Raw genomic sequence first — 14,694 nt, forward strand, 5'->3', positions numbered from 1 at the left:
ATTTTATAATGAAAAGTAGGTCACAAATTTTATGAATATATATATCTATACAAGCATCAATTAGAGGTTTATCTCTACGTTAGAACAAATGCATGGCAAAACTGAAAGGTTTCTGCCATAGAACTAAACACCAAAAGAGAGGTTTCAACCAAACATCCCAGAGCAAAGTGTTTTAGGTGTGGCCGGAGGGAAGATCCAAAATTGTGCTACTTTTTTTTGAATGTTGCTAAAGTCCAGGTTTTCCTTAAAGTAGTGATAAAAACCTCTTGTTGGAATGATTGTCTGCATAGATAGGCATTTCGATGAGAGATAATCAACTTACTTGCATTTCAATATATGTTGTTTAAATGGTACAAGGTTCATTGTGATCTAGGTCCTGTTCTGTCTTTAGGCCTTGGGAAGGGTTTAAGTATTTATTGTGTTATAAAAGTTGCACCATCTCTTGGACGCTTTGTATGTTTAGGTTGCTACGGGACACTGGGAATGGAGTCTGGAGTCATTGCTGATTCGCAGATTAATGCATCGTCATTTCTAGAATGGCCTGAGCAAGTGGGGCAGCCCAGCACCTGGAGGCCAGAAAGAGCCAGGTTGAAAAGGCCTGGACACTCTTGGGCAGCTTTTACCAATGATGAGTATCAGTGGTTGCAAATAGACCTAAACAAAGAGCAACGCATAACAGGTAAGCACACCTGTGTTCATTCTTCAAAGGACAAGAGTCCTTTTAGGACAAGTCCTCTCCTAGCAGTAAACACCCCAATGCCTAGAGGTGGATTTAGGGCAACACGATTTGCCCCCCCCCCCCGGGTGCAGGGGTGAAGGGAGTTCCTTCCCACCTCCTTCCTTCCCAAAGCTGGGCAAGTGAGGCACTGGGCTTTGGGAAGGAGGTGTGGTGCTGTGTCTGAGTCCTAGAGGTCCCCTGCCTCCTTCTCAAAGCCTAGTTAGTGTTTTCCCAGCTTTGGGAAGGAGGTAGGAGGGCTGTAGAACTCTGCCAGAGCCTTGTGTCTCCTTCCCAAAGCCCATTACCATCCTTATTGGAGGTGTATATGGGGGGGTCATCAACATTTGGCCTCACACAGGACACCATAATACCAAGGTCCACCCCTGATGCTTTGAATGAATGAATGGCATTTATTACATCAGTCCATGGACAATAGCAGATTGAAACACAATGCCAAGCATTAAAAAGCCATAAAAGTGCAGAAGTCACAATTACAGTGAACACATGGAGCTTTATTTACAAAACAGATAGATGTTATTAGAACAACAAAAAAATACTTGTGACATTTGGAAGTTATTTAAGGATATGTTTACTCTCGTGTCTTCAAATCTCCATGACAATTTACAAATACTGAATCAGATATTACGGATATTGCCTTTTCGGTGTAGAAAGAAGTGTGTGTGTGTGTGTGTGTGTGTGTGTGTGTGTGTGTGTTCATGTTCTCAGTCCAGTGCTATACATGAGCAATGCCCTTACATTAGTAATGGCCTCTTGTAGCAGAGATTGATGCTTGAGCCCTCTGCTAGTTTTGGCTCTGTGTTAGGCAAGGCAGGAGGAAAGCCTGCCACAAAGGTTTGTCTAGTCCAGCGTCATTGTCTGCCTGGTAGCCAGCCAGAGGTCCATGTGAAGCCCACAAGCAGGCCATGAAGGCAGCATCTCCCTCTGCTGTGGTTTCCCCGTGACTAGAATTCAGAAGCATGTTGCCTCTGATCCTGGGGGTGGTAGTTTCTGATAGCATCATCCTCCATGAATTTGTCTGCTTGCCTTTTAAAGCAGTCTGAAGTTGGTAGACATCGCTTCATCTTGTGGTAGCAAATTCCATAGTTTAACCATGAGCTAGCTGTGTGAAGAAATACGTCCTCCTGTCTGTCCTGAATTCCCCATTCTTCAGCTTCACTGGATGAGCCCAGGTTCTTGTATTGTGAGGGAGGGAGAAGAAGGTCCTTCTACTTTCCTGTCCCCACACATAATTTATATACTTCTGTCATGTCCCTCCTTCTTGCCTTCCAAATTAAAAATAAATAAATCCAAACCTGGCAACCTTTTCTTACAGTTGAGCATTTTGATTAATTTGTTTTTGCACCTTTCAGTATCTTTTTTTTTTATAAAGTATTCGAAGTGTAGTTGAAGAACAGATTTGTTGAGAGGGACTACAATATTGACAGTTTTATTTTCAGTCCCTTTCCTAACAATCCTGAACGTAGAATTTGCCCCCTTTTCACCATTGCCACCTATTTGATTCAAGTTTCCATCGGCCTATCAACCCTGACCTCAATATTCCTTTCTGGTCAGCCATCGTCAGACTGGATAGCTCAGTTGTTTAGAGTGTGGCACTGAGAATGCCAAGGTTGCAGGTTTGATCCCCCTATGGGACGGGTGCATATTCCTGCACTGCAGAGGGTTGAACTAGATGATCCTCTGGGTCCTTTCCAACTCTGCAGTTCTGTGATCCAGGGCCTGTAAAGCCAAGTGGAGTGTTTGCTATCACCAGCCCATCAGTGTATATGTAGATATATTTTTGAATTTTACCCTTACCCTGAACCACATTTGCTATTTCATGGCAAATTGAGCCAGTTTGGAAAGATCCTTCTTTAGAGTTCTTCGTAATTCCCTTTTCTGTTTTTGCTGGGCAAGCGTCTGTGTTAAATGTTTTTAAAATGCTCTTGCTATTTATTGTAAATGAGAACCTTCTTATCCACAGGTATAATAACTACTGGATCCACCTTAGCAGAGTACCATTATTATGTCTCTGCCTACAGGATTCTGTACAGGAACGATGGGCAGAAGTGGACAGTATACAAAGAACCTGGTGTTGAGAGGGATAAAGTAAGCCTGCCCAATATTCTATGTGCAAAATAAGATGAAGTTGGAGTACATTGGAACTCTGGGTGTGTGTTTAATGATTTTGGAATCATCACTTAAGTATGAAGGTGCTTTTCCAGAGGAATTAACATTCTTCCATGGATAGAAAGCTAAATGTTGGCGCACCCTGCTTATTACAGAACTCTGAAAATGGGAGCATAAGTTAGTCTCTCATGGGTCACACGAGCCCATCCAGCATACATGGAAGAAACAGAGGCTGGAGGAAAGAAGGATTTCTCTCCTTGCACGTGTAGTCCTTGGATCGAAGGAGGAGAGAATTCCAGCAGAAGCCAGGAATATATCTATGCTTACAGTGTGTGTCTGTGTGATGTGCATGCATAGAAGGAGCGCGAGGAGATGGGATCCTGGGATTCTTTTTTGGGGGGGGGGAGAGATTTGAATCTAGGCTTTTGACACAATGAAGAATATGTATGGTGTGTATTTGTTAGATGGTAGTACATTACTAATATTGTATGCTGCGTTGAAGTGTTTCAGCGTTACATATTTATACTGCTTGACCTAATGTAGAGCAGTTTGCCCTCTTGTGCTTGGAAAAGGCAACAGGTTGTGAACTTGGATGCTGTGCAAATCTGACTCTATCACTACCAAGGTTTTGGTAGCAGGTCACATCAATGAAGGTTTGCCTTCAGTTTCCCCCAGATAAATGCTGCGTATCTATCACCTCACGAAAATATAGGGAAGCTTTTCAAAAGAGACTCCTGTTGATTGGTATTTCCAGTAGTACAGTGGTACCTCGGGTTACATATGCTTCAGGTTACATATGCTTCAGGTTACAGACTCCGCTAACCCAGAAATAGTGCTTCAGGTTAAGAACTTTGCTTCAGGATGAGAACAGAAATCGTGCTCTGGTGGCCCCATTAGCTAAAGTGGTGCTTCAGGTTAAGAACAGTTTCAGGTTAAGTACGGACCTCCGGAACGAGGACGAATTAAGTACTTAAACCCGAGGTACCACTGTAAATTAGATTAGTAAATATATTAAGTGCTTAGTACACTAGGAAAATGATCAGAAATGAACTGTAATACTTGCTTTTGACTCCCCTCTTCTGGGCATACAAAATAATAATTTTGAAAAGCACATCTACCTAAACTTTTGTAGTTAACTGAGTGTAATCGACGGCAGGTTAGGTAGATGGGCTTTCTATTGGGTAGGTGAACATTTTAAACTGCAGTATGTCTGTGTGTGTACACACACACAGACACACACAGTATCTGGTTGGAGCTCATTTAATGTGTCATTTAGCAGATGTATACAAGGCTTTTCAATAAAAGGTATTTAATTAAAACCCCCAGAATAAGTTATTCATTAGTTGACCTTACACTACTAGAGCCATCTGTACTTTGAGAACTCTATGTCTGCTGCCCAGAGTAGCTTAGGCAAGCAGAAGAAAATATGAGTATTAGCTTATTTTCCTGGATCAGTATTTTGTAATGCAGAACTCCTAATGTCTTAGAAAAATGATTTTTACATCAAATTTTGTTTTTCTAGGTATTTCAAGGCAACACTGGGTATTATCAAGAAGTCCGCAATAACTTCATTCCACCCATTATTGCTCGTTTCGTTAGAATAAACCCTTTGAAGTGGCACCAGAAAATCGCAATGAAAGTTGAACTGCTAGGATGTCAGTTTAGTGTTGGTAAGTGGAGTGACTTTTATCATTCTTTATATTAACATGACTTGCCTTGGGAGAAGAATGTGATACAGACTGAATTTGTTTGTGCCTTCCCAGTTTGTGTTATTCCCAGTTCATTGAATAACATCTATACTAACAAATTTGCACTGCTTGACTGTCTGGCATGCAGCAATTGTATCAACGTTTTAAGTTTTATTCCCAAAGTATGAGCACAATGCAGCTCGCAACAGTTTTCTTAGGCAGTAATCCATGCATTCATTTGCCAGCACAGCACGTCTTAGCAGCAATTTTGTACTGGCATAGTAAAGATTGTATTTCGTAGCATGCTTCATTACATAAAGGAATCTGGTTGGTGCTTTAGCAAATGGCGTGACCTTTAAATTTTGGTTTTCTTTAAAGTTCGGGCTCCAAGACCTACAGTACCCCCACCACCCAGGAACAGCAATGACTTTCCCTCGCACACTGATAAAACCACCTTCACTCCGGAGATCAAGAACACTACAGTAGCTCCAAGCGTAACCAAAGGTAGTGACATCTATATAGCAAATAGCATTGCATAAGGCTGAGTCAATAGTAATGCTATATTGATTCCCTTCTATGTTTTTGGTATATTGCCAACTATATTGATTTAACAATAAAATATATATATAGTAGTAGAGATTCATGTAGCAGAGATAGATAGTTGCCATATACTGTAAAAGGTAAAGGACCCCTGGACAGTTAAATCCAGTCAAAGGCGACTATGGGGTTGTGGCACTCATCTCGCTTTCAGGCCAAGGGAACTGGCGTTTGTCCATAGACAGCTTTCCATGTCATGTGGCCAGCATGACTAAACCACTTCTGGTGCAACAGAACACCGTGATGGAAACCAGAGTGCACGGAAACGCCATTTACCTTCCCGCCACAGCAGTACCTATTTATCTACTTGCACTGGTGTGCTTTCGAACTGCTAGGTTGGCAGGAGCAGAGGCCGAACAACGGGAGCTCACCCCGTCACGGGGATTCAAATTGCTGACCTTCTGATCAGCAAGCCCAAGAGGCTCGGTCGTTTAGACCACAACCAACAGGGCATGCTAAATTTGAGTAGAAAACTAGAAATGGATACCCAACTGCTAACCAGTTTATGCACAATTTAACAAACATTCTCAGCTTCAAATGTTTTGCTGGGTGATATCAAGATGGGCCTTTGAGTCTCATTAGGCATGACTTTGGTCTGAGAGGACATTTCTCACCAAACCGCAGCTGAGGGGCCTGCTGTCAGGGCCAGCTGATTGTCACTGCCAGCAAGCTCTGCTTTGTTTGCAGGCGATTGTCTGGCGCCTGTAAAGGGGCCTTGCTGTAAATGGGAATTGGCTGTTTGGTGCTTACAATGAGGCCTTTTGAACTTTGACAGATTGGTGGTTCTAGACAGCCCACAGGTGTGGTGGAATTAAGGATCAAGCCCATTGCACAAATTCAGTTTCCCTCCCTCTCCAGTACATATTATGAGTGCAAAATGGTATTTTGCTCCAGTAATATTTGGATGCTATTACAAGCTTTAAATGAACGTTCTTCAGTATTTGTACAAGGAACAAAGGGGGTTTCGTTTAGTGTGCCTGCAATGTTTATGGACTCCACTTGTTTAATGGCTTTCAGATGTGGCATTGGTAGCTGTTCTGGTTCCTGTGTTGGTCATGGTCCTTACCACCCTCATTTTGATCTTAGTTTGTGCCTGGCATTGGAGAAACAGGTAAAGGAATAATTAAATGCTTTGCATCCTCTACAAGGGAGGAAATGTAATACGTACAGGAGGAAGTGGGAGAAATGAAATATGGTCAATTAAAATGCTCAATTTATGCATTAATATGAAGAATAATTTAAATTAGTGTGGATGTGTGTTCAGGAGGGCCTTGTCCTGGTTGTGCAGTACTTTAACCTGAACAACTTTGATATGTATAAATCTTGAGAAGGCTGTGTAGGTTCAGCAGCTTTTATATCAACAGAACATGCAAATTTAACTAACTTCCAGGGAGACGGTTGTCTTTGCTGCTATTTCTTTGAAATAAAGTGAGAAGGAGATCAGTCTCTTAGTATTTCAGGCTCTCCACCACCACCACCACCCCCAACTCCAGAAAAGACTGTACCTGTTCTTCAAAACTAGTACCCACAGTGTTGATCTCAAATGACTGTTTCATATTGACACTAATTTTGGATGTGCTCTGCATTTCACTCACTTTTTCAGAAAGAGAAAATCAGAAGGAACCTATGACATACCATATTGGGATCGTGCAGGTAATAACCATTGTAGCACCTCTAGCTGCATCATTGAGCATTGAGATGAACACATATTTGTGCAAATTCCATCTATTAATGGTTGGACTTGGGCAAGCACTTGCTTGCTCAGCCCCCTCATACAAAGCCTCTCTATTGTTTGACTTGATTACCTGAGCAGCCCAAATCCTTCCTGCCTTCTCCTCTCTGTATGTTTTAAAGTGGAGGCCCTTTCTGTTCCCACCAAGGGTGGAAGCACTGTTGATGGCAACAAGAGAGGCGGCCTTCTTAACGCCTCCACCAGTTTTGGGAACAACTTCCCCCCGTGAAGCATGGCTGGCTCCATCTGTTGCTGCCTTTCACTGATCAGGAAATCAAACCCTATCTCTTAACCTGAACCTTAGCTCTAACTCAAAACCAAACCCTATTTAACTCTCTCCCTCAGATACTGCCCCTTTTATTCTCCCTGCCAAAGTGCTGTTCCTCCCCCCTCTGTGGCCAGCTGACTCTGTAGCCCATACACGAGAGGCTCTAACATTCTGGTGGAGTTTCAGAGGAAGTGCATCACCAGACTCTAGTCTGGCTCTGCTGTCTTTGTCACAGGTGCTGAATGCCCCGCCCTCTTCCTCCTGGGCTGTTTGTGTCTTAAGAGGGACCTTCACACAAACACATGAGGGGATTCCTGCATTGCAGAAGATTGGATTAGATGACTCTTGGGGTCCCTTCCAACTCTACAATTCTGTGATTACACCCCCCCACCACCATGTATGGATCTACATGTGTAATGCTCTGCCACATGAGGTGGCGCCTAGGACCTATACATGCATATATCCATTGAACATACAACCCCCAATGCATTGAAAGAACGCATAAGAACATAAGAGCCTGCAGTGTCTGGCCAGTGGCCCATCTAGTGCAGAATCCTCACGCTGGCCACCCAGATGCTTGTGAGAAGCACACAAGGCAGGACAGGAGCACCACAGCCCTCTGCGCGTCTTAGCAGGTGGTCTTCTGTTTGTTTACACTATGGTTTGTTAACAAGCTGAGATCACAAACCATGATATGATTCTGGGTTGTTCGAACAACTGAACTATCCAAAGTTCCCCTGAGTTTAGACATAATGTAAGCCACCCTGTGATCTTCAGTTGAAACGTGGTATAGAAATGTAATAATCATCTTTATTTAATTAAAATACACACACACACGCACACACACACATATATATATATGTTTATATGTATACATATACACATAAAGATAAAGATAAAAAAGAAAAAGAAAAAAACATTCAAATTTTTTTTTACATTATTATACAATCATTCATTAAATTTCTAAATAAAAGACTTCCAATTCTTCTCATTGTACTTGTATTGTTATTTACGTTTAAACACACAGCAAGGATCAGTTTAGTTCTGCAAGGAGATTGTTATTTGAACAATATGTTTTTAGGTCATCTTTGAATATTTTCCATTCTTTGTATACTTTCTGGTTTGAAGGCCCTCTTACTTTCCCCCTCATCTCTGCCAGTTCAAGGTATTCAATCGTAAGAGTCTGCCATTCTATTATCGTGGGCGTTGTTTCATTTTTCCAATTTCTTGCCACTAATATGGTATAGAGATGTAATAAAGAAATCTCCTATTCATTGCCACGCAGGAGGAGGAAAGGGGTAGAGGGGAAGCACGTGAGCCAAGGGCTCGCTGCTGTTTGTCTATGTAGCCCGAAATTGTGCTAAACAGGCAAATTGCTCCAGAGTAACCAGGTAACCATTACAGGGGAAGCTCAAAAGCTAAAGAAATGCATATTGATTCATAACCATGTCACTTGTAAACCTTGATATAGGTTGGTGGAAAGGCATGAAGCAGTTTCTTCCTGCCAAGTCTGTAGAGCACGAGGAAACACCTGTTCGTTACAGCAGCAGTGAAGTTAGTTGCCTTAGATCAAGAGAAGTTACAACCATGTTACAAACCCAGACTGCAGGTATTTGTCTTCTCCAGTTTATCTTGATTTCAGTAAATGGTGCCTCTTTTAAATATCTTTGCAGATTAAATCGCAATAGTCTTACCTTCCTGTATTTCCTCCCATACCCTCTAAATTCTTTTTAAAATCTGTGCCGGGGATAGATGTCCAAATACAGCTTGTAGAAGGACTGATTCTGGATTTAGCCAATGTGGTACAGTCCTCTCACAGAATTGTGTCACTTGAGTTTTTACGAACAATCTGCTTGAGTGTGGCTCGTTGAAAATCCCACCATGGAGAAGTTGCAAAACTAACTTTTCCTAATAATTGCTTGGTTTTTTCATGCTTTCAAGTAAAGTCCAAGTGTAACCAATAATCATTTGAACTAGCTCACATCTTTTCAAGCAGCTAGTAAAACATAATTCACAAAATATTTAACTGGACCTCTTTACTCAGAAGTATTGATTTCTATTATTGTTTCACTGAATATGCCTTAAATATGGCATATGTGATTACACTAGTAGGACTGCAAGAAGTTTTGTAAGGAGGATTATGGGAAATATTGCAGAGAAAATTTATGAATAGATTTATTTGTTAAGGATTTTTAAAAGTAATAGTAAAATTAATGAAATGCAGATTAAGTGATAAAGATCGAAAAATCTTCAGATGTCGTTGATGGAAGTCCAAAATATTGTATAAGATAAGAATATATGTTACATGATTTTTGGAAATTATATATAAAATATTATATATATGGCATATGCATAACAGAAGTAGATAAAGTATTGACATAATCCATTAATATGTTTGGACTGGTTTACACCTGGTGGCCCCAGCTTGATCATCCCAGGAACACTTGAGACCACTGTTAGCCTGAAACCACTGCCCAAATTTCAGGTGCCATCAGAAGATCAGAGTAGCCACATAACATGACTGATAGGTAGAGGTGCTGATTCAAATGAACAGTGACCCTATGCTCTCCTGAGATCTTTCCACTGGAGCAGTCTCATGTGTGATCTGGCCCGTTTCAGTTCCAAGTGCCGTTTTTTTTTATTACCAGTGCAATGGCAGTATGTGACAGCTGGAAAACCTCTTGATGATACTGGTCTCTCTTTGCACAGAGTATGCACAGCCATTGGTGGGAGGAATTGTTGGCACACTTCACCAGAGATCAACCTTTAAACCTGAAGAAGGAAACGAAACAAGCTATGCTGATATGGATCCTTACAATTCACCCGAGCAAGAGATTTACCATGCCTATGCTGAACCGCTACCTATCACTGGACCAGAATATGCAACACCAATTGTGATGGATATGTCAGGTCATCCTGCAGCTCCTCTGGGCATTTCTACTGTATCTACTTTCAAAGCTCCAGGAAATCAAGCTGCTCCCATAGTTGGGGCATACAGCAAACTTGTTTCCAGATCAGATAGTTCATCGCCTACTCGAGTACTCTATGACACACCCAAAGGAATGCCAGGACTCAATCCCACAGATGAGTTGGTATACCAGGTACCACAGAACATGCCACATTCCACAGAGAATAAAGAAGATGTTAGCTAGAGAATGTGGCTTTCAAAAATTAAATCCTTTGGAGATCACTTTTTCTGTTGGAAGAAAAATGTGTGACTTGGTGGGAGCCCAGAAAAAATGAGTCAATTGCCCTTTTGAGGGTCTGTACACAACTACTGCTTTCCTGTTTATAGAATGATGGGCTTTCCATTCACTACTGATGGGCACTACATTTTTTTGCTAGACAGGTGTGAGGAGCTTTCAAAGATGCTGAATCGCTGAGTGTAAATACATGTTCCACAACAGATATATAATGTGCCACTATAGATATATAATTAATCAAAATGATCTATGGTCCATGAGCCAAGAAAAGGAAAGGTACTATTCTGGATATAGAAAAAGTCACTGAGTCCCAACAAACCAATTTCAAATTAATTGATATCTAGCAAGGCTTCACATTGTAAAAGTAAACTGATTATTGTGCTTCCTGTAACAGGAGGTTAGTGGCAATTTTAAGGAAAATTGATCCCTAAAATTAACAAGAGTTCCCTTTTTTTGATTTCTTTGATGAAATCACTTGGTAGTGTAGAAAATACCTGGAATCTCTGGCAAGCATGACTTGCTATATACATTAGTAATCACTCTCTGTTGATCCCTTGTAGTAGTTTCGTATGAATGCTGTTCTCCCTACTTTTTTAAAATACGAGCGTGCTCCTTGCCATTTCCTAGGGAGGTGAATTCCCTAAAGATGATACATTTGCTAAAATTTGTTACAGGGCTAAAAAGGGCCTTACTGGGAATCCTTGGCTCAACTAAAACTGTAATTTCTAAAAAAAAATACCCCAAAGCCCTCCAATGATGGCCTCAAACAGCAGATAAAATATTTTATTTAGATTAAAGGAAGGGATATTTTTAAGGAGGGAAGGATAAATTCACTTCTGTAAAATATAAGCACACTGGCATCATTGCATGTAGGTTTTTAATGTAAATCAGGGTGTCTTTACATGCATAGATGAAAAGCTTGGTTTTCCCAATATGATTGTAGGTATTTGCCTTAAGAAAATGCATATATGCATTGATGTCATGGAGCCTTCTGAATGTGAGATGGCGATTAGATTGAAATATAGCAATGTTTGAAGTATTGGCATTTGATCTACTATGTATTGCATAAAAAATATTTTTTTCACCCCTAGATTCTTCAAGTTCAAAATTATCATACCATTTCATTCGGGACTAAAGGTATTTCAGCTTCTAACTCCTAGTGGGATTATTTTTCCAAGGTTTATATACTTGAAACCAGTTAGTAACTTTTGTGCACAATGAGAATTGCTGAAAGCATAGCTGTATAACCTACAAGCCAGTCTCCCTTTGGCCATGCTTTAAATGTGTATATATTTTTTACAAAGCACATTAGGGCGACATGAAAAGAATGCTTTGTTTTTATTGTATTATAACAGCACTGTAGTGATGATGTAGAACAGATAAATGTGATATCCCCCTCTATACGCAATAGCCCAGTTTTATGGACTTCATTATGAACATATAGTTCAAAAGAATATTGGGTGTTATCCCGTTGTGTTCGTCTGCTAGCAGCAGATTGTCCACTTGCAGAATGAGATTTTCTCCCTTCCTCTCCTCCTCTGCACAGACACCAAATCTTCTTCAGAGAGAGGGAAAGTGGCAGGGGGTTAAAGGGTAAGGAAGCCAAAATCCACTTGAACTGTATTGGATACTGCCCATTTCTATTTTTCTTGTGGTCTGTATTGTTGAATGCACAATATATCTCAATGTAGCTGGCTGGAAAGGTAAATCATGACAATCACAACTCTTAAATGTAGTTAGTACTCCTTAGCCCAGCTTTCTCTAGCCTGGGGCCCCTTCGGATGTTGAGGACCACGCTATAGCTGGGACTGAAGCCCACAACAGCTCGAGAGCAGCAGCCTTAGTCCAATACTTAGTTTCAACAGTATGGCATGCTGGTTCGCTCTTGTGCTTTGTTCCATTTATATTTTGTTTATTTATAAAAGTGATAACATAACTTATTTTTATTCTGTAAACTACGGTACACCGAGGCTAAATGTGTGGCCTAAGAAAACTTTCAGAATATGTGTATATGTAGACTCTATTCTATGGCCTAGTCTATAATTTCTTGCTTCGTTTGGTCCAATGGATATGGGTGCATATCTGCCAGGTTGGATTCAACGAAATCTGTGTTGAATATATGACACCCTAATCGTGTCATTGTCTATCTCTGTTAGGGTCTCTAGACTCAGCTGTCCTACTCTTACATATCTACATCTTTGAAAACCATGCTGTAGAAATAGCACATTTGCAACAGAGTGATTTCCACCTCCCGCCATTGCCAAAAGGTGATTCATTTCTGGAAGTAAAATTCAAGGGATTAACTCTTTTAAGTTCAGATGGTAGCACTCGTGCAGCTTGCCAGTCAAAACATAGTTCCTTAGCTTGGTTATAAATGGCTATAAATCACTTCTTGGTTACAAATCGGAATCAGAAGCCCAAATTCTTCAAAAACCTGAGATTGCAGTTGGATTCAGTGGCGCACATCAAGCAAACAACTACTTGTAAACAGAATTAAAAACTATTACCTTTATTTATTGACAGTATTTATAAATCACTCTTCTACATATGTTACAAGGCAGTGCACCAAATGCCACATTACGAATAGCAAAGTAAACTATGTCAAACTCTAAAATTAATGGCAGAAAAGCAACAGGAAAATAATCCTAGCTGATTTTCAAATGCCTAGTGGAATAGAACACAACCTAGCTTTCCTAGCTACTAAAAATTCTTCTTAGAAACGTATTTTCTGCTCAGATTCTAAACAGATGGTAGCTATCTTTAAAGGAAAACCAGGCAGCAATCTTGTACCCACTTCCCTAGTTGTAAGCCCAGTGAACTGAAGGGGCTTATTTCTGATTAAACATGTTATAGGGGTTGCACTCTGAGTGTTTTAACTTGAATGTTGCACCAGTTAGAGTGGCTTGGTGTATTCGTACCACGCCAAAGTATAGAATTGTGTATGTGTGATGTTTCTTACAAAAATTGACAAGTGTACATACAAGAGACTACCAAAAGCCACGGTAGGGCTGTTTTTCAAAGCTGCCTGTTACTGGAATTGTGCACAAAAGTGTATATGCTTAGTTTGAAGTCTTGCAGGTATCCAAACCCACAAACCTTAGTACAAGCAAGTCCACCTCCACTGTATGTTGCAGATTTAAGCTTGCCAGCACATAAAATATTACAACAGTATAAAAGGAATGGTGTGAGCAATTGAATGTATCAAAATTAAATGGCCAATTAGATGAAAACAGCTTTCTTGACTTACTGCCCTGTATTTTAGGTACTAACTTATTGATTCCTGAATGTAAGACACACAGCACAGGCAAGTATCCACACACGTGTTTTGGGGTTTAGGCTCACTGTTGGTATTGTCTCAAGGTATACAGAGGGGTCACTCGGTTAGTGCAGGTGAGATGGGTGCAAATAAGTGGCTGTTTTCCTAGAATGTACTTCCTTACCTCAGCATGTTCTGTAGTCACTCTGTATATGTTGCTAGAATTTAGATAATATGAATAGCAATTTTTTAATGTATGTGTTAAAACCTTTTAATAAAATGCACAATGTGGAACTCATGATTCTTGTACAGGGAAAAAAGTAAGCAGATTCCATTTTGGAGCTTAATGTCGCTGAATATCCCAGCTGATGGAGAGTCAGTTACAGCTACATTTTGACAAGCACTTTCTGTTCGGCAAATAGAACAGTCCTGATTTTATCTTGGTACTGTTTGTGGACATGAGAACCTCAGTGGCAATAAGCAGGTAAGACACAACACAACAGACTTACATATTGTTCAGATGATTCAGAGCAGCCCAGTCCTATTGCTTACTTGTGCAAACAGGCTTGTTCTGTTCTACCCCATCTGTCTTGATAGCACACCGTTAAAAGAGCGCTGATAATTTTTGAAAGGAGTTATCTTAGTGAACCATTCCCCCCCCCTTGATTAATACTGGAACGATGGTACAAGACAGATGAGTTCTGTTAAGTACATCTTCACAGAACGCCTAATTTACATAATTCACTGCCATAAAATACAGTGGTACCTCGGGTTACAGACTCTGCTAACCCGGAAGTAGTACCTTGGGTTAAGAACTTAGCTTCAGAATAAGAACAGAAATTGTGCGCCGGCCGCAACAGGAGGCCCCATTAGCTAAAGTGGTACCTCAGGTTAAGAACGGACCTCCGGAACGAATTAAGTTTGTAGCCAGAGGTACCACTGTATGCTGATAGCCATATGTTTAGATAAATCTACTGAGATTAGCTCTATATAGTGATGGTCACCTAAATAGAAGCCCCAGGTTCAGAGGCAGTATTTCTCTAAATACCTGTTGCTAGTTTGGCAAATCATCTTCTTTGGCGTTCACTCATAGCCGAGTAAGATT

General features: G+C 40.6%; 1 protein-coding gene across 3 annotated transcripts in view; it reads left to right on the forward strand.

Annotated features, from left to right (window-relative positions):
• DCBLD2 (discoidin, CUB and LCCL domain containing 2) overlaps positions 1–13,883 on the forward strand; it is a 33,080-nt gene extending 19,197 nt beyond the window's left edge. For 2 of the 3 annotated variants that reach the window (XM_053386175.1, XM_053386174.1), the window contains exons 8-15: positions 464–679; positions 2,700–2,824; positions 4,368–4,515; positions 4,912–5,037; positions 6,148–6,241; positions 6,734–6,783; positions 8,602–8,739; positions 9,840–10,675. In XM_053386175.1, the coding sequence (XP_053242150.1) occupies positions 464–679; positions 2,700–2,824; positions 4,368–4,515; positions 4,912–5,037; positions 6,148–6,241; positions 6,734–6,783; positions 8,602–8,739; positions 9,840–10,282 (1,340 nt within the window). In that variant the 3' untranslated portion in view covers positions 10,283–10,675. Of the gene's footprint in view, positions 1–463; positions 680–2,699; positions 2,825–4,367; positions 4,516–4,911; positions 5,038–6,147; positions 6,242–6,733; positions 6,784–8,601; positions 8,740–9,839; positions 10,676–11,424 lie in introns of those variants that run through there. The other variant, XM_053386176.1, reaches the window with a different exon arrangement.
• The last annotated feature ends 811 nt before the right edge of the window (positions 13,884–14,694 follow it).

This window comes from Podarcis raffonei, chromosome 4, assembly GCF_027172205.1.
Source record: "Podarcis raffonei isolate rPodRaf1 chromosome 4, rPodRaf1.pri, whole genome shotgun sequence".
In the NCBI taxonomy this organism is placed as follows: domain Eukaryota; kingdom Metazoa; phylum Chordata; class Lepidosauria; order Squamata; family Lacertidae; genus Podarcis; species Podarcis raffonei.